The sequence below is a fragment of the Muntiacus reevesi genome, chromosome 1 (genome assembly GCF_963930625.1).
Source record: "Muntiacus reevesi chromosome 1, mMunRee1.1, whole genome shotgun sequence".
In the NCBI taxonomy this organism is placed as follows: domain Eukaryota; kingdom Metazoa; phylum Chordata; class Mammalia; order Artiodactyla; family Cervidae; genus Muntiacus; species Muntiacus reevesi.
In genome coordinates this window covers 44,988,892-45,014,069 of record NC_089249.1, presented here as the reverse complement: position 1 = coordinate 45,014,069, position 25,178 = coordinate 44,988,892, and the positions used below count along the sequence as shown (strand labels likewise).

Sequence of the window (25,178 nt, the reverse complement as noted above, 5' to 3'; positions counted from 1 at the left end):
ACTGTCTTCAAAGATGGGAAGTCATGTTTTCCCCATCCCGATCCCCCCTCCCGCCTCCCTCCCCACCCCATCCCTCTGGGCCTTCCCAGTGCACCAGCCCTGAGCACTTGTCTCATGCATCCAGCCTGGGCTGGTGATCTGTTTCACCCTTGATAGTATACTTGTTTCAATGCTGTTCTCTCAGAACATCCCACCCTCGCCTTCTCCCACAGAGTCCCAAAGTCTGTTCTGTACATCTGTGTCTCTTTTTCTGTTTTGCATATAGAGTAATTAGCCTTCAATTAATAAAAATAAATGGAAAAATAAAAAGATGGGAAGCCAGAATCCAGAAAGGATGTTGGGAGATTCACTAACATATGGTTTTACTCAGAAACTAAGACTGAAAAAAAGAAAGGAAGGAAGGAAATGATTTTCCTTGTGGGAATAAAACTTGCATTTCTTTGCATTAAATTTTTTTGCCTATTAAGGAAGGACATAAGTCATTGTTTTTGACACCTATTTCTTTGCCTATTCATTCATTTGCTTTTTCCAATGTATAGACCACAGAAATAGGGAGAAATGTTACTTCTTGGATGACATGAAGTAACGGTTTGACCAAAGTATTCTTATTGTCAGGGCTCTTGTGTTTATAACAACCATCCTTTCTAGACTTTCATTCTATTTTTACTGTGTAAATAGAGATATAAATCAGACATACATTCCCTGAGAGGGGATTTTATTTTATTCATTTGTACATAGAAAATTCCTAGTAGAGTTCCTGGTATACAAGAACGGCCCAATAAATGCATGTTGACTAAATATTGGGTCACCTGTAGAGACGGGAATGGACCTAGAGACTATCATACACAGTGAAGTAAGTCAGAAAGAAAAAAATAATATTGTATATTAATGCATACATGTGGTATCTCGAAAAATGGTACAGATCAACCTATGTGCAGGGCAGGAATAGACACACAGATGTGGAGAATGGATGTGTGGACCTGGGGTGGGGGAAGAAGGGGTGGAATGAATTATGAGATTTGGATTAGTATATACACACTACCGTGTGTAAAATAGATAGCTAGTAGCACAGGGAGAAGACTCTTGAGAGTCCCTTGGACTGCAAGGAGATCCAACCAGTCCATCCTAAAGGAGATCAGTCCTGGGTGTTCATTGGAAGGACTGATGCTGAAGCTGAAACTCCAATACTTTGACCACCTCGTGCGAAGACTTGACTCATTGGAAAAGACCCTCATGCTGGGAGGGCTTGGGGGTGGGAGGAGAAGGAGACGACAGAGGATGAGATGGCTGGATGGCATCGACTCGATGGACATGAGCTTGAGTAAACTCCGGGGGTCAGTGATGGACAGGGAGGCCTGGCGTGCTGCGATTCATGGGGCCGCAGAGTCAGACACGACTGAGCGACTGAACTGAACTGAGCACAGGGAGATCAGCTCGGTGCTCTGTGATGGCTTAAAGGGGTGGACTGGGGTGGGGGTAGGTGGGAGGTCCAAGAGGGAGGGGCTATATGTATACATACATCTGATTTGCTTCATTACACAGCAGAAACCAACCCATTGTAAAGCAACTAAATCCCAATAAAGATGATTTATAAAAGCAAACATTCCTTGTCTCAGGAGGTATTTCCTACTTTTGGTATTTTTCTTATATATATCTATATTATATGTTGTCTATAGTATTATAGAGTGGCAACTTTTGCATTGAACATATTGTGGTTATATTAGCAGATCCACACCAATCACCTGAGGGGAGGAGAAGCCTCCGTGAGAATTCATCTGTTGGGCAAGCCACTGAACAATCTTACTAGCGTAGGTCAGGTCAGGGTTTTTTTGGGAAATCACAGCCAACAGCACATAGCACGTCTTCTCCATCTCAGCAGAAGGTACCCGAAGAATAAAGAGTGGAGATGCCTCTGTCTCCAGTTTCTTCGCTTTTCCCCAATATATCACATTATCTGAGAAGAAAAGAAGAATTTTCACACAGTCCCTATGAAAAGAAAGATGCAAATGTCATCCTTGACCTCTGTTATGGGTTCATTGTGCCCCTCAAAATCCATATATTCAGGCCCTACTCCCTAGAACCTCAGAATGGAACTCTACTTTGAGATAGGGCTTTTAAAGGGGTGAATAAGTTAAAATGAAGCCATTAAGATGGGTCTTAGCATTTGGCAACTAAACAACAACAAATATATCCTTATCAGAAAAGGTAATTTGGACTCAGGAAGGGGGCGCCAGGAATGCATGTACATGGGAAAAAACATGCGAAGATGGTCAGAGAAGATGGCCATCTACAAGCTAAGCAGAGTGGCCTCAGAAGACATCACACCTGCTGACACATTGATGTTGGAATTCTAGCTCCAGAACTATGAGAAAATAAATTTCTGTCATTTAACACGCACCACCCCCTCCACCCCCACCGCCCAGTACAGAGTTTTCATTGGGCTGGCCAAAAAGTTTGTTCAGGTTTTCATGGGAAAACTCAAATGAACTTTTTGGCTAACTCAATATTATGGCAGCCCTAGAGAACTGATGCAACTTCAAATAGCAACTTCAAATAGCAACTTCCTAAGGTCAAAGTTTTTGACCTGAAGTTCAAGACCAAAGTTTCACAAGCAGTTTTTATTATCTGCATTCACTCCACTAGAGCTTCTTTACTTCACTCATTTGAGAAGAAATGAGCAGAAAAGAAGAAGAGGAAACTAAAAAATATATAATGTTTTGTTTCTTTTAAAGGTTGCTCAGAAATTTCATAAGAGAAATAGAAACATGCTAGAAAAGAGCGGCTTGCTATGTGATTGCTCAGTTTCATCAGTTTATTCTCAGGGTCATCTCCATTAACAAAGAAGTGAAGTGAAGTGAAATGAAAGTTGCTCAGTTGTGTCTGACTCTTTGCGACCCCACGGACTGTAGCCCATGAGGCTCCTCTGTCCATGGGATTCTCCAGGCAAGAAAACTGGAGTGGGTTGCCATTTCCTCCTCCAGTGGATCTTCCCCACCCAGGGGTCAAACCCTGGTCTCCTGCATTTCAGGCAGATTGTTTGCCTGAAAGCCTCTCCATTGGCAAAAGTGAATAACAATACTCACTTAATTTTGTAGCAGATTCATCCAGGGTCCGGAGTAAGGATTCCACTTGCTCCTCTTTTCCAGCTAATGCAAAAGCATAAGCTAGAACTGCAAGGTTGTAGCCATTTCTGACACCATTTTCCAAGGCTTCCTCTAAGCAAAAGAGCCCATTTCGAAGAGCAGGAAACTAGTCAAGAAGAAGAACAATTCATTTTAAGATGATACTTGAATACTTGTAAGCTTGACTGTTTAAACTAATCATTCTTTATAATGTATACAATATACTCTGGAAATATATTTTACATGCAAACCTGTTCATTTCTGTACATGTGAACGATATTTTATAAATATCATTAAAATTCATTTTTAATGGATTATCAGTATTTGAAAAAATTTAAGTTGTATGAAAATGGCAATCTCTGTCTGACTGGTTGTATTTTAGTTAATGATATAAATGTTTTCTACATGGCAAAGTATAAATATTTATTTTTAGACGTAATATATTTTACACTAATGCCCAAAATAGGAGCTCATATTTCTAAAGATGGTTTTTGAGGTATACCAATGACCCTGAAAATTCCTAGAATCTTATTTCAAGAATAGATTTTGCAATTGGATAATTTGAACTTTGGATTGAGAGGCAGCCAAGATGAACCACACTTAAGCTGAAAATGTTTGCATACTGAGTTGGTTAGATAAACAGAATATCAGGTTATAGTTATACTTGGAATAAGAGTTCTTAATCTGAAATTATTAGCTGAACTTCAGGAGATATATGGCATGAAATGGTACAAAACCAAAGTGGTATGAAACACTTGTATAAGTGTGCATATGTATATCTTCTCTAGGGAAAAACTCAGTACTGTTCATCAAAGGTTTCTATGAATCAGAAAGGTGGTGCTAGTTATAAAGAAACTGTCTGCCAATGCAGGAGACCTAAGAGATGTGGGTTTGATTCCTGGGTCTGGAAAATCCCCTGGAGGAGGAAATAGCAACCCATTCCAGTATTCTTGCTTGGAAAATCCCATGGACAGAAGAGTCTGGCAGGCTACAGTCTACAGGGTCTCAAAGAGTTGGACGTGACTGAAGCAACTTAGCATGCAAGAATCAAAAAAACTTTTGTGAGTGTAAAGTTAAAGAGTGGTAATTAGTGCTCGCTTCGGCAGCACATATACTAAAATTGGAACGATACAGAGAAGATTAGCATGGCCCCTGCGCAAGGATGACACGCAAATTCGTGAAGCGTTCCATATTTTTGAATATTACTCAGCCGTTAAAAAGAATTCATTTGAATCAGTTCTAATGAGATGGATGAAACTGGAGCCCATTATACAGAGTGAAGTAAGTCAGAAAGATAAAGAACATTACAGTATACTAACACATATATACGGAATTTAGATAGATGGTGGCGATAACCCTATATGCAAAACAGAAAAAGAGACACAGAAGTACAGAACAGACTTTTGAACTCTGGGGGAGAACGTGAGGGTGGGATGTTTTGAAAGAACAGCATGTATATTATCTATGGTGAAACAGACCACCAGCCCAGGTGGGATACATGAGTCAGGTGCTCGGGCCTGGTGCACTGGGAGGACCCTGAGGAGTCGGGTGGGGAGGGAGGTGGGAGGGGGGATCGGGATGGGGAATACATGTAACTATATGGCTGATTCATGTCAATGTATGACAAAACCCACTGAAATGATGTAAAGTGATTGGCCTCCAACTAATAAAATAATATTTAGAAAGAAAAAAAAAAAAAAGAGTGGTAATTAATTAATTATTCTCTTGATGTTTCACCCAATCTGGGAATTTTAAATCACTCTGAATTGATAGTCAAATTCATGTGCATTCAGCTGACTGAAACTAAAAGACAACGGGACCCATACAGTGAAATTGAGTCCAGCTTCAAGGAATGCAGCAACGACGTAGGCAGTGAGTACAATGTCCTCTTCATCTCCAACCTAAACACAAAGGAACCGTGAGTCATACAGGACAGCAGAGCACAAAAGAACAGCTATCCTTCTGAAGGGAAACGAGATAGGAGAGAAACAGTGGGACAAATATCATTAAAAAAGTACTTTTTTTGACCATGGTGCAGCATATGGAGAATACCAAGTGATATACCTAAATATGGACAGGAAAAGGGAAAGAATAGGTCTATCAAGGACAGACTTCATTTCATTTGCATTTTGACCTGAAGCAAGTGAGGTCCTCATGCTTGATTTAAGGAGGTATTGGATCAGTGCTTCATTCAAACAATATAAATAACAAGATCCTCTTCCTAAACTGGCTTACCATCCATAAAGAGAAATGAATAATGTTTGGCTTCAAATTTGTAAACTTTGCTTCCTCTCTAGGTTCTTTTTCAGTCCCTTCTCTCCTATTCTCAGTTTATCTACTTGAGGAGACTGGTTCTAAGAAAGGACTGAGAACAGTAAGGTAAATAATAGATTCAAGAGGAATTCAGTGTAGGCTGAGGGTAACATGCAGGCAGCAGTAATAATGGCTTTTATCTACACACCACAAGCCTATCATGGCAGCAGAAGGAGTAATATTCATAAGGAGTATACTCATGTTTCCAAGAGCTGGATAAGGCAGGTAATGCAAAGGAGAAAGGAAAACTTACTTGTATGAATCACTCACCTCCCAGGCATTGTTGAAAAGCTTGCCATCACTTTTAAAGCAACCATCTATTTTCTGTTTGCTTGCAAGCCAGATCAAGGTCTCCCTTTGAACCAGTTCATCAATGAAGACATATTTCTTCATTCTCGCAAATGTCTTAAAAGTAAGAGCACTGAGCCTGTAAAGCCAATCATCAGTTAGACAGAAGTTAGATAAAAAAGAAATGATGCCAGCTTCCCATCAGGTCCATCATCACTGATTGCTTTGGGTCATGGGTGGATCTAATCTGGCTGCGAGTGATTGTAACAAGTCTTGACTGACAGCAGTTCTTTCCTTTGGGTCAGTAAAGTGTTATGAATAGCAATATGTGAAAGTAAGAGCATGTAATTTCCAGCACGTTTTACGCACAAATTTCTATAGACTCCATCAGATTGTCCATATATGAAGAAAGAATGGAATGGGTGTAATTAGATGCTTTGGAGCCTTATAGTTTTACTTTCCTCAATCTACGTGGGGCTAAGAGAGGCAGACTAAGATGTGCCATTTACCACAAACTGTGGAAGTACTGGTGGGGGTGTCATTAAATGACCAGACATCTAAACAATCTGTTTTGAGACTTTTAGTACATTGCTGCTTTAAAGTTGGAATAATCAAATATTTTAGTTTTATCTGATTCACCTTTAGGAATTCATTTTGAAACACAAAAGTGTTGCTTTGAAATCCCCACCAAACGCAATTCCCCTCAGCCCCTCACAAGTCCTCCTCAGATCATTCTTGTATTATTTAAAATAAAATTTTCATCTCTTACCATATGCTTCCTTCCTGATTCCTCTGCCAAAACATGCTATAGGAACCATCCAAGTTTTTGAAAGACAACTGCTCCTGATAACCTAAAATACAACATGGTAGGAAATTATTCTTTAAGAAAGTTAGAAGAAAAATAATGGTGTAGTAACCAGCCCTGTGTTTTGGTATTAGACAGACATAAATGACTAGATGATCATTTCAATTTTAATTTCTGAAACTCAGGTTCTCTATCCATAGGGAGAAAAGATAGCTTCTACCTTATAGGGTTTTAATGACAAGTAAGATATTCCAAGTGACTACCTCTAACTCAATAGTTGTTTGATATTACTAATTATTTAATTCTTTTTCTTGGGGTTATTTTATTTAAGTGGTATTTTTCTGAAAAAAAGAACAAAATAAATTATACTCCTGAACTTTTCTTTGATATCACATTTACAAGATCTTTCTAAATACAAAACTAATCACTTAATCTCAATGGAATGCAATTGAGCAAATAAATATAGAAGTTGATAAATGAACTGTTTATAGCTACCATTAATAACAATTACAAAACCCACTAACAAAGTAGCTTGACAAAATATTAGGCCTTAAAAAAAAAAAACCTGAGCTCATAATGTGAAACAGTACAGATCTGAATTGTGATCATACAGATATTGAATTCCAAAAAAGCCCCCAAATAAACAAACAAAAACACCCCAAAATAGAGCTAGGACTCAGAGTGACTCAGTTCTTCAGATATACTTTTTCCCCATGAGACTACCTCATAAGAGCAGCTTTATGACATCTTGTTTTAGTAATAATTTATTTAATCTATTATAGGCAGAAATTATTTCAATCTTCTCACCATTAGATAAGAAGAATAAAGCTTTAGATTTAATTTCCTCTGTAAGTTGTTTAGTAGATTTCAGATAATCTAGGATGTAGGTATCAGATGCTAGCAGGGCAATATTCTGTTCTCCACCTCCATAGGGCATTTGGAAAAGATTCTCCAGATTCTGTATTGCAAGCCCTAGAATATCCCCTAAAAACACAACAAACAGAATGTTCAGTTCAGTTCAGTTCAGTCACTCAGGCGTGTCTGACTCTTTGCGACCCCATGAATCGCAGCATGCCAGGCTTCCCTGTCCATCACCTTAACTGTTTATTAAACTTGGCATCTCAGCATTAATGACAATAGGTGAAAGAGGCATAGTGGAAGGAAAGAACATTTTAAAATAGGTCTAAAATGTGGAAACAAAGAATGTTTTCATGAAGTAATTCAAAAGAGGGCAAAGTGAAAGAGGTTTCTGGTATGAAAAATGTTTTGGAAAATCTCCTATTACCACAGAGAGAAGGAATTTAAGAAAGTGTGTTTGTTCACTTAATTGCTTGCTGGTTTGGTTTTTTGAGAAGCTGACCCTGTGAATTGTACAACATAATCTATCTCTTCCCCCAAAATGTAGATGTTAATAATAGACAAAGAAATTTGACTTCTCTGGAGCAGTTATCTCCTTTACTGAGGAAATTTCCAGCATTTCTAACAAAGTGTATTCCGATCTCCAAAGGTATATTTAATATTTCAGATGGACAGGCTATAATAGGATTCTTTGTTTTCTAAACACCAATTACCATTCAGCAGAAAAAATATCTTCTAGGGACATAGATTAAAAAATTTTTTTTTTTATTGATGTATAACTGCTTTACAATGTTGTGTTACATGAAACAGCTCTTAATATATGTATAAGTATATCCCCTCTCTCTCGAGCCTCCCTCCCACCCCCTCCCCCATCCCATCTTTCTAGGTCATTACAGAGCACCAAGCTGAACTTGCTGCGCTGTACAGAAGCTTCCCACTAGCTGTCTCTCTTACACGTGGTCGTGTATACTCTCTCAATTCATTACACAGGGACATGGATTTGAAAATGGTGCTGTAAGTCCTTCAGATCCCATGCAGAAACAAACATAGGAGATCCTCCTCAACAATAATTCCCTCCAACTGATACTGTAAGAAATCTCTCAATCCTTTTAAGTTTTTTTTTTTTTTAAGACCACCTCAACTAATATTTTCAAATCACTGTGAAACAAAAAATTTAACCAACTTACCCACAACAGTGAAAAAGGCCCTGGTTGATCCTTCTACGACATCATTTGTCAAATTCAAATCTATCTGCTTGGAGACTTTGGTGCCTGGAAAGAAAAAATATCAATAAAACAAATAATGTTTGGCTTTCTTTCCTAAACAATAGTAGCAGATTTGTGGGACAAACATATTAAGTAATATATTTCATTATTTATATTTCTTTTATAAGTTGCTTGTTTGGAGAGATGAGCTTTATCTAGTTTTGATCTAGTTTAGAAAAATAATACATTTAGAAAATGGTATATAAATCTGCAAGTTAGAGATGGCCTCTATGCTCTGTCAGTTTAGTGCCTGAAATACTTGTATATGAAAAAAAAAAGTAAAAACTACTGATTATGACATATGGAACATTACACACGAAAGGGAAAGCTTGGAGACTCTTACTAGGCATTAGATCAAATCATCAGGAAATCCCCTGGCAATCCAGTGGTTAGGACTCAGTGCTTTTACTGCTGGGACTTGATTTGATCCCTGGCTGGGGACTAACATCCTGCAAGATGTGCAGTGTGGCCCCCCCAAAAATAATGTTAATAAGAAATTTTTTAAGAATCAGATCATCATCAACCACATAAAGCAATACTCATGAGGCCCCTAAAACTGGCTATTGAAGGGCAGTGATTTTCTATGGTTGTTTCATCCCAGGAGTACAGAAGCAAAGGTTACATTATGGACTGCTTACACTATGTGCTGTTTGGGCATAATCTTGACTTCCCACTGACCAAAACTGTGCCACACTCTCATGCAAGATGAGCTCCAACCACTCCACCCCCCAAATAATTCACAAGATGAAAGAGGTAGGCTGAGACAGATCGATGTCATAGATGAACAACAAAAAATAACCTCATAAATATCCTTTATGTTTGCTAAAATTATACAATGAAGACTGGGCATGAAATGAAATAATCCTCCATTGGATATTCAGAATAAAGTCACCGAGGTCCTCAGTATAGCAATAAAGTGGAAGAAGAGGAAATAAACAGACCTGTGGATAAATTTCATTTAGGACTGGTTTGACCATGTAGAAAATCCTACAGCACATGGAAATCTGCTCAATGTTACATGGCAGCCTGGATGGGACGGGAATTTCGGGGAGAATGGATACATATATATGTATGGCTGAGTCTCATCACTGTTCGCTGGAAACTATCACAACGTTGTTAACTGGCTATACCCGAACACAAAATAAAGAAGTTAAAAAAGAAAAGATCCTCTTACCTTGTGTACAGATAAGGAAACTTTGAGTCATCTCTTTTTCAATACCTTCAGGCTATCAAAGAGTAAAGTAAACAGAAGCATAAAGTCAGGGGTCTGAGTCATCTTTCCACACAGAAAAAGCAACCAAGTGTCAGCTCAGATAGGCATGGCTGGCTCATGGTTGTTGCTGGAGAAGATCCATTCATTGTCCCCTTCTGTTTCTATCTGCAAGTCACTCTATGTTACCAGCACCCACTTTGGCCCTGTGTTCCCACAGTTCTCTGTGGGACAGAGGTAACTTCAGTGTCTTAGGGGAACATACTCAGCTTCCCTGGCACTGTTCAGCTTCCCCAGTAGACAAACAAAAGTGTTTTGCAAAGTAAGAACATGCCAAAAGGTGAGGTGAGAAGATGCCATTGACAAGCAGTGATTCTTTTAGAGGATGATGAGGCCTGCACAGGCATGTAGATTTGTCTCTTGGATTTGCGAGTCAGTTAAAGGAAGGGAGGGAAGAGGATCAGGTAAGAGGATCAGGTGTATAGGAAGTATCATGAGTCAGGAGCAAACAAAAAATCCAAGCCTGTTTCACGAGTTACATTTTTCTATCCTGGGTTAAGTGTTAATTAAAGAATGGATGAATTTTATTGTTGTTTTAATTTATTTAAAATGTCATGTCTTGTGTCAGTAGTGAAAGTGTTAGTTGCTCAGTCATGTCCCACTGTTTGTCAACAGTAATTATGGTCAATTAAGTCTCTTCACAGAGAATGTCCTTTATTATTTAACCTATTGCATGCATGCTAAGTCACTTCTCGTGTCCATCCCTTGTGACCCTATGGACTGTAACCCGCCAGGCTCCTCTGTCATTGAGATTCTTCAGGCAAGAACACTGGAGTGGGTTGCCATTTCCTCCTGCAGGAGATCCTCCCAACACAGGGATGGATCCTGAGTCTCTTATGTCTCCTGCATTGGCAGGTGGGTTCTTTACTGCTAGCACCACCTGGGAAGCCCATTAGATACTCTATTTCGAAAGTGGAGGGCTTGATAGTTTTGCATGTACTTACCTGTACCAACAGACTTTTGATCACAGTATCTTTCCAGTTCAGATTCTGCCTCTCAGGTGCTTCATTTGGGCAAGTACTACTTTGCTTGGACTCAGCAACTACGGTGATATTCACTTTACCTGAAAAACATTCCCAGATATAAATTACATTGGCCACTGGCCCCTTCTGTGAAGGGAGATGATTAAAAGTCTATAAATCACTTCTTGAATCAGACAAACTGAATCTTATCATCATATTTATTCTTGGGCCAAAATAACTCATTCTTTCTCCTGCCTGGAGATAATGTGATGTCCTTTTCTATCTCTTTCAAGATTCCTTACATGAAGTAAGTGATTCACTTACCTAACTAAAACTTAAGAAATTTTATGGAAAAAAAAAGAATATTCTGCAAAGCCAGTTGAGCTAATTCCTTGATATGGATTGCTTTTAAAGTTTACATATGACAATATAGGGGCATAAAGTCAGAAAACTAGGCCTTCTAACTTTTTTCAAGATTGAACAAACCAAAACAGTAAACTATGACATAGTGGAAAGGGCACTGAATTTAAATCAAATGTTAGCGGGAGATCTTTTGTTTTTTACTCCCTGTTACATCATGCGTGCGTGCATGCTAAGTCAGTTGAGTCGCATCCACCTCTTTGTGAACCCCATGGATTGTAGCCCACCAGGCTCCTCTGTCCATGGAACTTTCCAGGCAAGAATACTGGAAGTGTTTTGCCATTTCCTTCTTCAGGGACCTTCCTGACCCAGGGATAGAACTCACCTCTCTTATGTCGCCTGCATTGGCAAATGGATTCATTATCACTAGCACCACCAAGGAAGCCCTATCTGGGAAGCCATCTGGGGAGTCACTGGGAAGTGATATCATAGGTCATAATTAAAATAGATCTCCAATTTTCTTGTGAAAATTAGAGAAATAAAAAATATAATACTTTTGGTTTCATATTATCTGTATGCCTATATACCTATGCATAACCAATACACTGTTCTTATTTTTTGTTAGTGTGCCTTGTTTATTTTTTAAGATAGATTTTTGACACTTCACTCTTAGAACTGTGTCTTCCACTTAAAGTCATAAAACCATACAAGTCAGTACAGTATTCTATCTCAATTGCTGGCAGAAGATTTTTGAAGACCTTGTGTAGTTAGAGAAATTGAGAAACTTAAAATCTAATAGGAAAACTAGTCTTACGCAGACCAATGTCAGGTGAACTAAAGTGATCTCATAAATTACTCTTTATTGCTAAAGGAATATAATGAATAGAGGATATGAAATAAAGGAAATTTTACTTTTTGATATTAGTGATAATGATGAAAATGTGTTTACTACATCTAGCATTCTTATTTACTAGATTCTTTTTAACTTTTCCCTTCCCTTGTATTTTTAACAAGATATTGTCAAATTTAGTTTTCTATATTGCAGATAATCTATGCACTGAGACTGTACTCTTCTCCATGTTTAATTTCCATCTGAGTGTTCAGTGTTTTGGGTGTCTCATAACACACCTACTAGATTTACAAGTCCTGGCAATCATTGAGATTGAGGAGCAATTTTTGTTTAAGTAACATGAGTTCCTGATGGCAAGTGAAGAAGCAAATGAGAAGTGAAGAAATTGAGGAGCATTAGTGAAAATACAGTCTTCACTTGGGTGGACTTGATGTGTAATGCAAATTAGCCTTTACATTGCATTTCAATCACATTTTACTTTTAAACAAATGGAGGATGGGTTTGCTCCATACAAACATTAGCAAAACCTGAAATTAGATTATAAAAACAGGATTTTAATTGAGACCCTAAAAAAAATGAGAACTTTTAAAAACAGAAACTTCCAATGTGAGGGAGAAAGCTATTTCTGTATAGAGGATTTAAGGGAAACAGAGGCAATAAAAATAGATTGGTTTTTCAGGAGAGGTTGGCATAGACACATAGTTACTCACCCAGCTTCTTAGGTGTAACAATCCAGACATACGTCTTTTTCTCTGCAGCTTGGATAATCTCACTGCTGTTGTCTTTAGGGGTACTGATATCTGCCTCAAAATCCTGAGATGCTTCCAGTTGAGTGAAAATCTAAAATAACAGTCATGCAATGAGAGTGGCACTCTAAATATTTTGCTGCCACTATTCCTCCTCCAATCTTGAGAAAATTCTACTTTACTTGTCTTATATCATCAAAAATAAATGATACAAATGACTCCTCTCATAAGAAGATAAATCTGGCATGACACATACTATAAAATGACTTTCTTAGAGCAGTATTTAAATCACTGCTGTAAATTAAAGCAAATTTTTGTTTGCTTTTCAAAGTTTTTTTTGTTTGTTTGTTTTGATGTGGACCATTTTTTAAAAGTCTTTATTGAATTTGTTGCAATATTGCTTCTGTTTTATGTTTTGTTTTTTAATCATGGAGCATGTGGGATCTTTTCCCGACTAGGGATTGAACCCTCACGTGCATTGGAAGACAAAATCTTAACCACTGGACTGCTAGGGAAACCCTAGCAACTGTTTTTGTTTGAGGAAAAATCTTATGACTCTATAGTACCATTTTGTATTTGAGAATAAAAAGAATATGGCAATATTCAAGGAATCTCTTGGCCTCGTTAGATTTTGACTCCAAATCAAAGGGAATAATTTACCTCTACACAGGTATTCAGGTAGCTGAAGACACCGACAATCAGATCAGACCGTTCATTCCGAACAACTGAAGAGGGGGAGGTTATTTCAACAAAGAAAGGTTGGGAGGCTTCCAGAGAAGCTGTTGATGAAATGCCAAATCCAGCCTCACCGTTCACACAGAAGCCATTTGCTTCCCACTGGGTTATAGTATCAGGGATGGTGAATGAAAGATTTGCTGAACCGGAGGAACTACAAAGAGAGATTCTAGGTAAAATGCATCCTTTGTTTAAACCCGGAAACTAAATTGCAAACAAAAAAGTATTAACTAAAGGTTAAAAATAAGTCATAGATCAGTATCATTAGATCAGTATAGTTAAATCTTTGACAGGGCATTAGATCAGTATCTTGAGAGTTGGATTTCTATAAAATTTAATCTCAAAAAGGTCACATTTCTCTAAACACATTATTTTTTTCTAATTCATGCAGCTTGCGTCTATCTGCATGAAATGAACAGACAAGAAACAATACTAGAGGAAAAATAAAATAAAATATGTGGTCAGTACATACAAGTAAATGGTGTTTTGTATTTTACCAACATGGTTCTTCTTTATATACTCAGAAATAAAGTTTAGGAAATAAAGACAAAAAGAAAATAGAAATAAAGACATACAGTAAAGAAAAAAGCTTACTCAATGCTGACAAGGTCCCAAATCCATGTTTCTGGAAAGTTTGTTCTTACTGTTTCAATTATAACCCGTTCTAAGGAGTCAAAATTCTCCCTTATGACTTCACCAGCTAAAAGAAAAGAGAAATGTTTTAAAGAGAGAGAATAAAAATATACATTCCAATGACACACCCGTAAGCTATGTCTCTGACCGCACATGCTTAGTGGGACAAGATACAGGGCTTGTTGCTGGGGCTCAGTGTCAATAAATGTACATTTCAGCCTAGGTGTCAGTGTTTTGATGCTCAAATCAGTCCCATTATTAAAATAAGAGCAACACACACACACAAATCCGCCTACATTGTTCCTCCAGAGTCTAATTTAGAGAAAATCATGTCTATTTATTGAATGGAGTTTCTCGTCTGACATTCTGGTGTCTGCCAGGAAGCAGTTTGGTATTGGCCAATTCCATCATCCTAATGACTAAAGTTTCTAATGACATTAACATTGCTAATTTCTTTTTTTTTAATTTATTTTTTTATTGAGGGATAATTACTTTGCAGAATTTTGTTGTTTTCTGTCAAACCTCAACATGAATCAGCCACAGGTATACACATATCCCCTCCCTTTTGAAAACTCCCTCCCATCTCCCTCCCCATCCCACCCCTCTAGGTTGATACAGAGCCCCTGTTTGACTTTCTGAGCCAGACAGCAAATTCCCGTTGGCTATCTATTTTACACATGGTAATGTAAGTTTCCATGTTACTCTTTCCATACATCTCACCCTCTCCTCCCCTCTCCGCATGTCTATTAAGTCTATTCTCCATGTTTGCTTCTCCACTACTACCCTGTAAACAAATTCTTCAGTACCATTTTTCTAGATTCTGTATATATGTGTTAGAATACAATATTTAGCTTTCTCTTTCTGACTCACTTTACTCTGTATAATAGGTTCTAGGTTCATCCACCTCATCAGAACTGACTCAGATGTGTTTCTGTTTATGGCTTAGTAATATTCCATTCTGTATATGTACCACAACTTCTTTATCCATTCATCTGTCAATGGACATCTAGGTTGCTTCCGTGTTCTAGCTACGGTAAATAGTGCTGCAATGAACAATGGGATACATGTGTCTTTTTCGATTTTGGTTTCCTCAGAGTATATGCCTAGGAGTGGGATTGTTGTTTCATATGGTGATTTTATTCCTAGTTTTTAAAGGAATCTCCATACCATCTTCCTTAATGGCTGTATCAATTTACATTCCCACCAAAAATAACGTTGCTAATTTCTAAAGACATTTTCTTTTGTTTCCTTGGCCTCTGGGCTATATTTGGCATTAAAAATTTTTCTTTTTAAATTGAAGCATAGTTGATTAATAATGCTGGGTTACTTTCTTGTATACTGTAAAGTGACTCCGTTATACACACACACACATGTACACACACACACACACACACATATATATATATATATATATATACATATATATACATTCTTTTTTGTATTTTGCATTCTTTTTTCCTATTTTTTGGCCAGGCCACATTGCATATGGGATCTTAGTTCCCCCACCAGGGATTGAACACGCACCCCTTGGATCACCAGGGAAGCCAAAAATGGATTGGTATTTGAACACATTTCTCTGATGCCAGCTGTTTGGTCATCTGAGAATCAAAATGCTCTTTGCCTTGAGCTATGTATTCTGATCTGCACAAAATAAGGGCATCTCCTCCTGTAATCATTATGATTGCCCTCCTGTACATTTCTGCTGTTGTGTTCAGCCATAAAAATAAACTTCCTCTCATATCTGAAGCTAATTCTTCCCTTTAGCTAATACTATTTCCACTTGCCTTATTCTGCTTTATTCAGCTGTAGAATGTATAGTCGTAGACAAACACATGTCATACTGCACATGTAAAAATCCCAATTTTGGATAGTCATATGAAATACAACCAATTCCATGAATCCTTTCAACCATCTCCCCCCACACAATTCTTGGTTACCCACATGCAATTTTCAATGGGGCACTGTACATGGGTGAATATCCTCCTGATTCTAGATAGAGCGGCCCAATGTATGGCATGATTTTCTCTGTTGAACATACTTCTGGTTTCCGGTAATGGAGATTGGTGAAGACTTTCAGACCCATATCCTTCAAAGAAATAAATAACAAAGGAAAAGTTGAGCAGTCTTCATACAAGACCTAAAAAAGAGTCATAAACTATCTTATAATTTTAAAAATAGATAATAAATATACATGTTTTCTTTGCTAGCAAGCAGGGGTCTGGTATATTACAAGTCAAGTCACCTGTCTTTGATGTGTGTGAAGTCTCTAATTTGGAAGAAAAATGATAATCATTATGATTACTCAGCACTTGCATTCTGGGATTTTGCTAAGGGTTTTAAATTATTCTCCATCTGATTTTAAGGGAAAAATATTTATGAGATGTTATCATTGCCTTAATTAACATCACACACATACACGAATATGTGTGTATGAGACACAGCCAGTAAATTGGAGCTCTGGGACTTGAAGGAAAATGTCTGATTCTTTTCCCCTTTATTTCTATAGCTGTGATGGCAACCCACTCCAGTATTCTTGCCTGGAGAATCCCAGGGATAGATGAGCCTGGTGGCTGCTGTCTATAGCGTTACACAGAGTTCGACATGACCGAAGCGACTTAGCAGCAGCCCCAGCAGACTGCAATCATAAAGATTCCTTTAGGGAATTAATTCCCCGGTGATCCAGTGGTTAAGACTTTGCCTTCCAATGCAGGGGGTGCTAGTTTGATCCCTGGTTGAAGAGCTAAGATCCAATATGCCTTGTGGCCAAAAAACCAAAACATAAAACAGAAGCAGTATTGTAACAAATTACACAAAGGCTAAAAAAAAAAAGTCCGCATAAAAAAATCTTTTAAAAAATACCCTAAAGGAAGCCTCAGAAAATTCCAGTGATAGCCTTTGTATAAATGAAGGTGAGGCTCTATTTTAGCCTCCTGATTTGACAATTTCTGCATAAAATTTATTGCAATACCTTGAAGATTGCCTCATTGCTTCTAACATCAAGTTTTAACTTTAACATCAACATCATCATTTCAGCCACCCCATAATTTATTTTCCACAGAGAAAAACATCAACAAAAATGAATATCTTTTTTATAAGACAATCTCTGAGTGATTTTAAACACATTACTGACCTCAATCTCAAAGAAAAGGAGGTGTTAGTCACTTGGTCATGTCTGACTTTTTGTGACCAACCCCCCACCCCACCCCCCGCCTGGACTGTAGCCCACCAGGCTTTTCTGTCCATGGAATTCTCCAGGCAAGAATACTGGAGTGGGTTGCCATTCCCTTCTCCAGGGGATCTTCCCAACCCAAGGATCAAATGCAGGTCTCCTGCACAAATAATAAAATAATCTCCTGCAGATTCTTTACTGCACAAATAATAAAACAGATTTGCACTCGGTGCATGCATGCATAGTCATGTCTGACTCTTTTGCGACCCCATGGACTGTAACTCACCAGGCTCCTCTGTCCACAGAATTTTCCAGGCAAGAATACTGGAGTGGGTTGCCATTTCCTTCTCCAAGATATGCATTAGGAAAACTAAAATTAAAATTGACATGCAATAATTTTTTTAAAGTACTTTTTTTCTGATGTGGACTATTTTAAAAATTTTTATGCACTTTGTTACAATATTGCTTCTGCTTTATGTTTTGGGGGTTTTTTGCCTCAAGGCATTTGGGATCTTAGCTTTTCAATCAGGGATTGAACCCACACCCCCTGCTTTGAAAGGCGAAGTCTTAACCACTGAACCACCAGGGAAGTCCCAGCATGCAGTAATTTTAAAGCTTAAAATGACCTTACCTTGAGAATATCATAGGTGTCTCCATCCCCTTGGTTGCTTACAGGTATATAATACAAGCCATTGTAAAACATATCTTTCTGAGGAATGCAAGGGTCTATCTTGCCATCATCAAGGTTGAGACCACGATAGAAATAACCATACAGTTCTGTATTTGGGAGCATATTGTACACCTGGAAGAAAAATATCATGGTTTCTAATTATTTGAAATATTCTTTTTGTAGTGGCAAAATTGGCAACTTTTTGTGCTATAACCATTTGTTCTTCATGTAAAAATACATCGACACATATTTATTTTATAATCCTTATACATTTTAATTTATTTTCAGTTTTATATTTTGATATGGTTTAAGGGAAAAGGAGGCCATTTAAAAATTTTATTTACTAACAACAAATTAAAAATTCAATCAAGTAAATTGAAGTAAATAAACATATAAAACAGGTTGTTATGGTTTCATGAATAAGCATAGTATCAAATCTGAATCTGTTTCCAGGCAGCCAAGGCAAAAAAGAAACATTATTTAATACGTAAATCTCATTATCAAAAACAGAAGAGCATATATTCTAGTTACATGTAATATATAATTGCTTATAATGTGATTTAAAAGATCTTTTTATTGGAGTATAGTTAATTTACAATGTTGTGTTAGTTTCAGGTATATAGCAAAGTGATTCAGTTACACATATACCTATATTCACTTTTTTTTCAGATTCTTTCCATTATAGAGCATTGAGACGCGTTCCCTGTGCTATACAGCAGGCTCTTATAAATTACCTATTTTATATATAGCAGTGTGTTGATGTCAGTCCCAATCTCCCAGTTTATTCCCCCACCCCCGTATAACCATTTATCCTTGTTCTTTTCTTTATAGCTATAATAACACTTTTGAGTCAGCTCATTCTAGGAGAGGAAGCCTTCAATTTTGTTTTATGTGGTTCACAGAAATTTTTTGTTTTAATGTGGAATTTAAGATAGCATGTAAGGAAGAGATGCCTGAAGATCTATGGATGATTCCAAGGCTGAGAGCACAGATAATTCATGATTATCTGTGAATACCTAGATCTGGAGGAAAATGATAGCAGCCTGATTCTAAATCTTCTCAAGTATCCTTCCAAAGAGAACATAAAACCAAAGAGAACAAGTAATCACTAGCATGAGTGTGATACGGATAATACCATGACCTTCAAATTACTTGTTAGCAGAAATACCAACAGGCTTACCTGGTGGCTCAGCAGCAAAGAATCTACCAGCAATGTAGGAGACATGGGTTCTTTCCCTTTGTGAGGAAGATTCCCTGGGTGGGGAAGATCCCCTGGAGAAGGAAATGGCAACCCACCCCAGTACACTTGCCTGGGAAATCCCATGGACAGAGGAATCTGGGGATCATGGGATCACAAGAGTCAGACACAGAGACTAAACAACAACAACAAGAAATATCAGCGCCATATTCCAACAGAGCTCCTACTGTTGAGAAGTTGGAGAAGGAAATTTTAAGAGACTACATGAAGGAAGGAAAAGAGTGGCATGGAGAAATTGGAAGATACACACACCAGACAACTCCAGATGAAAGAAAGTACAACATTAAGTGTCAAAGGATGAATCATGGTCTTTGGACTCCATAAGAAACGGGCTTAAAATAAATGGGCCTGGAAGTGGCAGCTTCCAAACCTTGTGGTTGATGGGATATAATCAGATCATTAATGGAAGGAAAAGATGCAACTTCAAAATGTGAGGACGTACTTGCAGGGCAAGACTAGAAACACAGACATAGAGAACTGGGATGAATTGAGAGAGCAGCACTGAGAGATATATGCTACCATGTGTAAAAGAGAGAGCTAGTGGGAAGATGCTGTACAGTCCAGGGAGCTCAGCTGGGTGCTCTGTGAGGGATGCTCTGTACACGGATGGGATGAGGGTGCTGGGAGAGTCAAGAGGGAGGGAGTGCATGTACACATATAGCTGGCTCACCTTGTACAGCAGAAACTAACACAACACTGTAAAGCAATTATCCTTCAACTAAAAATAAATTTTAAAAAAGAGGGATGGGAAATATGTATACATATATGTGATTCACTTTGTTTTATAGTAAAAACTAACATAATATTGTAAAGCAATTATATGTCAATTAAAAAAAAAAGTAAAAACAGATGAAAGAAAATGGGAAATTAAAGTATCCAATAGTTTTTAACTGAGATGACTTTGATGAAAAATTCTGAAATTGCAGGTTTGGAAATGCTTATGAAAATATAAGATCTATTAACAGATAACAGAATGTCCAAGCACACCTTTTGATACTGAGATTTAACTCTAGGTTTTCATATATATGGTTATATCTACAGTTGTATAATCCCTAACCCATTGTAATTATCCATAGAATTCTTTATTGTTGTGAGTTCTGAGTCATCCAAGAAAAATAATTAAGTGTGCAATCCATGGAAAGACAAAAAAAGACAATATTTGACATTTTTCACCTGTTCCATTTCAAATAAAAACATCATCTGGAGCATAAGACTTGAGGAAATCTGAGAACTTACGCTTTCAGCAGACAGCTGTTGTTCTGACTTCAGTAGAACGCTTTTATCCACAGCCCAGAGGGCACAGACCGAGTCAGGGGATGCCTGAAGATGGAGACCAGTGCTGGAGCCTGGTAGTCCCTGCTCCTCCGAGAACTTTATGCTAACCTAAAATTAAGGGAGAAAAGGAATGAGTAAGATTATTTTACATGAAAATGTTGGGTTTGCCAAGCATTTCATTCATGGTTTTCCATAGCATCTTATAGAAAAGCCCCCAAATTTTTTTTGGCCAACCCAGTAGTTGGACTATGTCTGATCTTTTCCAAGTAAATCTTTATAGATTTCTGTACCTTTATTTCTCTTGCCCACTCTCCCCCTTAATTCTCCATCCTCACAGGGACACTTCCTTCACCAACTCTCGTACCATCCCAGGATTGGCACTGCTGCCAAAAGTGGTTCCTTCTGTTTGATGATTCATCTCCTAACAACTGAGCTGAGCCAGTGCTGATTGTGAGACGACCATGTAAAGGTTATAAGTGTCAAAAAACAAGGAGACACCAAGGAGTAAACGGCCCACCCCTCTCACTCAGAATATGCAAGAAATAGAAGAGACCTCACCTTGTTTTTAAAGCATTTTTCCACCTGGAACTTGACACTGTCAGCTATGATTTCCCCACTGGGGTGAAGAGTGTAGACAAGCATGACAGCCACAGGAGCCAGATCAGCACTGACATTGATGGGGAAGGATATGTTTCCCTTCCAGGCTGTGTAAATATGAGAGATGAGCAGCAGACACAGTACCAGAAGTTTCCTGACTCACTGGGTACACTTAGATAAAAAGAATGGCTTATGGGTAGAAAGAGCAAATTGGACTTTATTTTAAAGGCAAATCAATTAATTAATCAATAAATTGTGTGCATTCTCAGTTGCTAAGTCATGTCCGACTCTTTGCAACCCATAGACTGTCACCCGCCAGGCTTCTCTGTCCATGGGATTTTCTAGGCAAGAATGCTGGAGTGGGTGGCCATTTTCTCCTCCAGGGAATCTTCCCGACACAGGTATCGAAGCCACATTTCCTACATTGACAGGTGGATTCTTCACTACTGAGCCATCCAGGAAGCCCCAATCAATCAATGAATGGGAAGCATATATATGAAGGAAGATTGCATAATTTAGATAATAACAATGTTTGAGTTTTGGACATCACTTTTTCTATATTGTACCTGATAGCCTGGCAATCATAGAAACAGGTTGAAATCTCTTTCACTGAAATATTTAGCAGGCTACCCTGGGCCTCTATCCACAAATTGTAATGCTAAGTGTCCTTCCTAACTTCTTGACTAGAATCACAGTAACATTTCTTTACAAGACAGAAAAATGAAGGCAGAGTGCATGTTTAAAAAAAAAATATCAATGCCTTATATACACCTTTGTTTCTGATCTCCTTCTGTCCACTGAGGAAGATAGTTCCTTTCACCATAACCTGTGCCAAACAAAGAAAACACAGTATGTGATAGCATGTTAGATAATATGGTATGTGAACTTAAAAAAAAAATATTCACAACCTAAAAGTTGAGAGTTATAGCTTATTCAGTGGGAAATTTTAGGACTTCAATCCCTGGAGAAAGCATTTCAAGTAAAACTGAGAGACTTGCTCCGCTGAGGCGAGGGCTTTGCAACAAAATGCAGGTACATCAAAAGGTTATTGTTAATTAATGAACACCAGATATCCCAAGTTAAGGAATTTAGCACTTCTCGATGTATGGGAAGATGCAAGATTCTGGGCTCACTGAAATCATTCCCTTGGTATGTACCCCAGCTATCTGGGACTAATATCCTGTGTTTTCATTTCTCAGGTTTCCTCAGGGCTCACTCACTTCCTCAGTCACTTCCTGCAGTGAGTGACTGTAGTCTGGTGGCTTCTAAGTTCAGTTCAGTTCAGTCGCTCAGTTGTGTCCGACTCTTTACAATCCCATGGACTGTAGCACGCCAGACCTCCCTGTCCATCACCAACTCCCAGTATTTTTTCTTTACCAAGTTCCCTCAGGGCTCACCAGCTCACTAACCATGGTGGCTACAGCTGCTGATGACTGTGACATTCTTTGTTTACTGATATGGCAGGAAATATTCCATTTCTCAGGTATCATGTTATTATCAGATAATGAATGGCCTAATTATAATTCTATTCTATAAGGTAAAGTAGTTTTTACAAACAAATATGAAAAATGAACTCTTTCACAACTTGGGAAGGAACAGAGCAAGTGACCACAGTTGACTGAGAGCTAATTATGTGCTGGAAACTTGGTGAGTGATATGCCAATCACCATGGGGGGGTGTGTGTGTGTGTGAATAAAGCTCTGAAACAGTTGAGACTAATTGGTTTCACATAAGCCAAGTCGTTTCACCTCTGCCCCTGTTCCGTTGTTTATAAAAAGAAGATACTCATAGGGCTGATTAATGAGTTAATTAAAAAAAAAAACAAAACACCTTTATAACACTGCCTGACATGTAATACTTACCCTTGGAGGAAAGTCTTTTGTTTTTCTTCCAGTGACAAATATATAGCTGAGGAAGTTAAGGCTTAGAGAGCTTAAACAATCTGCCCAAGATCAACTAGCTCGCCTAATACATAGGAGAGGGGAAAGGATTCCAGTCAGGAGTCCTAATTTCCAAGTTTGCAACCTTTCACCTTTCCATAGCCTTATAGAGACAAAATGGATAGGGCCAGAACCAAAAGGGCTAATTCTTTTTATTGCTCTTCAAAGTCAGGCTTCTACTTTGCTCTCTGGTAGCTGTCTAATACTTTATTCTCCTGAAGGGTCTGTATATACTTGATGTGCATTAGAACTGAATGTGTAAAATAGCAGACTCTGAGTAATAAATTTTTCCAGGAACAGATTCAGAGACTTAGAGAATGAACTTATGGTTGCCCTGGAAGGGGGAGATGTTGAGGGGAAAGGGATAGTTAGGGAGTTTGGTATGGACATGTACACACTGCTGTATTTCAAATGGATAACCAACAAGCGCCTACTGTATAGCATAGCAAACTTTGCTCCATGTTGTGTGGCATCCCGGATGGGAGCAGGATGTGGGGGAGAATGGATACATGTATATGTGTGGCTGAGTCCCTTCACTGTGTACATGAAACTATCACAACATTGTTAATCAGCCATACCCCAATGCAAAAGAAAAAGTTTAAAATAAATAATTAAGTTTTTCAACCTTGGAAAAACTGAAATGACCTTGGATATTTTTATGTGTTTATTTGTTTCTGGGTTTGTTCTTCATGGACCCAGTGGTACTCACCAACAAAGGGAGAAGCTTGGTTCAATCTGATTAACATAACCCAACTGATGTACAGGTTCTGAGCTGTACTGGACTAAGCGGACAATTAGACAAGATCCAAGAATTGACCCACTGAGACTTACCAAATAGAAGAAGTTGATGGTTGAATCATCCCTGTATGCTTCACTGTTTAGCGAGTAATGTACAGTAACAATCTTCTCTTGATCACATCTAAGCTCCTTGGGTTCAGGCTCAATCATCAGGAAACTGCTGGTTCGTGAGTAGAAGCGTTGGACTGAGAAATGGCCATCCATGTACTGTGGAATTAACCAACTGGGAAGGTAGCAGCTTTGGGGTCTGACATATGTGGCCTGAGAAGATAAAAGAAAGCAAATGGGTTTGTAGAGGTATAAAGATCTTCCAGGGACAGTCATTATTATAGAATAGGAAGCCTCTTATCTCTTCAGGGCAGGGAAGAATCTTAGCTTGTGGTTAAGTTTCAGAGTTGTTACTGGCAGTAAAATAATAAGAGAACTCCCCTCTTTTCATGTATAAAACATGACCTTAGTTGTTTGTCTATTTCATCAGGCCTACAAAGAGTTGTTTATTTCACTTTGTCACTGAAGTCAACTAGGCCTTATGCCTTTCAGCTACGTTTGAACAATAACCAATTGTTTAAACGCAAAATTCTGTTTAAACAGAAGAGGAGAAATCATAGTATCTCTCTTATCTATGCACAAAATGGTCAAAGGAAAGAAGCCAAATCATCTTTATGAGCTTTTTCTACTTTCTCAGAGGAAAATATTGGTTATTGGAGAATTTATAATAATAGTAATTGGCTGTTATCTTGAATAAGTATTCTTATGTATTATTTAGTGAACAAACATAAAATACACTAAATGTTAAAGTGTATTAAAATGTATTTTCAATGCAAGGTATCTTTTAAGAGATTTCTAATCTTCAAAATTTCTAACATTCAGTTCTTTTGTGGGATCTCATCCACTCTGATGTCTTACTTTCAGACGAAACTCTGGATCAAATATATCGGAAGTATCAATGGAAAACTGAGCTTCACCATTCTCATCTGTGGTGTAGTTTCCTACCAATCTGTCATTGAGCTCCAACTGCAATAACTTGTTCACCATCGGAACATCATTAGGGCCGGAAAATTTAAGCTGTACACACACAAAAAAGAAGAATTAATTTTTAAAATTCAAAATGTCCTATTTCTACCAAGAAAGCATTTTCTATTTGCAAATGTGATTGTTTATTTGTAATTGTCTTAAATTCCATTAGGTAGAAAGATGTTCTATTAAAAATATATAATATGGAGATATCTATAATTGTATCTATTGCTTTCTTTCAGCCTAGGAC

At 37.9% G+C, this 25,178-nt stretch overlaps 1 protein-coding gene and 1 non-coding gene across 2 annotated transcripts in view; one reads left to right on the top strand and one right to left on the bottom strand.

The window, feature by feature from the left end:
- The window catches only part of LOC136159963 (ovostatin homolog 2-like), a 50,104-nt gene that overhangs the window by 6,150 nt on the left and 18,776 nt on the right, over window positions 1-25,178 (bottom strand). Inside the window, exons 11-29 of the mRNA XM_065922869.1 lie at window positions 24,821-24,979; window positions 23,948-24,175; window positions 21,948-22,002; window positions 21,138-21,283; window positions 20,541-20,687; window positions 18,008-18,178; window positions 16,149-16,293; window positions 14,169-14,274; window positions 13,500-13,728; window positions 12,804-12,933; window positions 10,866-10,984; window positions 9,826-9,877; window positions 8,574-8,657; window positions 7,336-7,512; window positions 6,493-6,574; window positions 5,706-5,862; window positions 4,949-5,023; window positions 3,084-3,249; window positions 1,743-1,954 (exon numbers count right to left, since the gene is read on the bottom strand). Of these exons, the coding sequence (XP_065778941.1) occupies window positions 1,743-1,954; window positions 3,084-3,249; window positions 4,949-5,023; window positions 5,706-5,862; window positions 6,493-6,574; window positions 7,336-7,512; window positions 8,574-8,657; window positions 9,826-9,877; window positions 10,866-10,984; window positions 12,804-12,933; window positions 13,500-13,728; window positions 14,169-14,274; window positions 16,149-16,293; window positions 18,008-18,178; window positions 20,541-20,687; window positions 21,138-21,283; window positions 21,948-22,002; window positions 23,948-24,175; window positions 24,821-24,979 (2,640 nt within the window). The remainder of the gene's footprint in view (window positions 1-1,742; window positions 1,955-3,083; window positions 3,250-4,948; window positions 5,024-5,705; window positions 5,863-6,492; window positions 6,575-7,335; window positions 7,513-8,573; window positions 8,658-9,825; window positions 9,878-10,865; window positions 10,985-12,803; window positions 12,934-13,499; window positions 13,729-14,168; window positions 14,275-16,148; window positions 16,294-18,007; window positions 18,179-20,540; window positions 20,688-21,137; window positions 21,284-21,947; window positions 22,003-23,947; window positions 24,176-24,820; window positions 24,980-25,178) is intronic.
- LOC136156596 (U6 spliceosomal RNA) lies at window positions 4,213-4,319 on the top strand. The gene has a single exon (XR_010661091.1). It is a non-coding gene; the product is annotated as a U6 spliceosomal RNA (small nuclear RNA).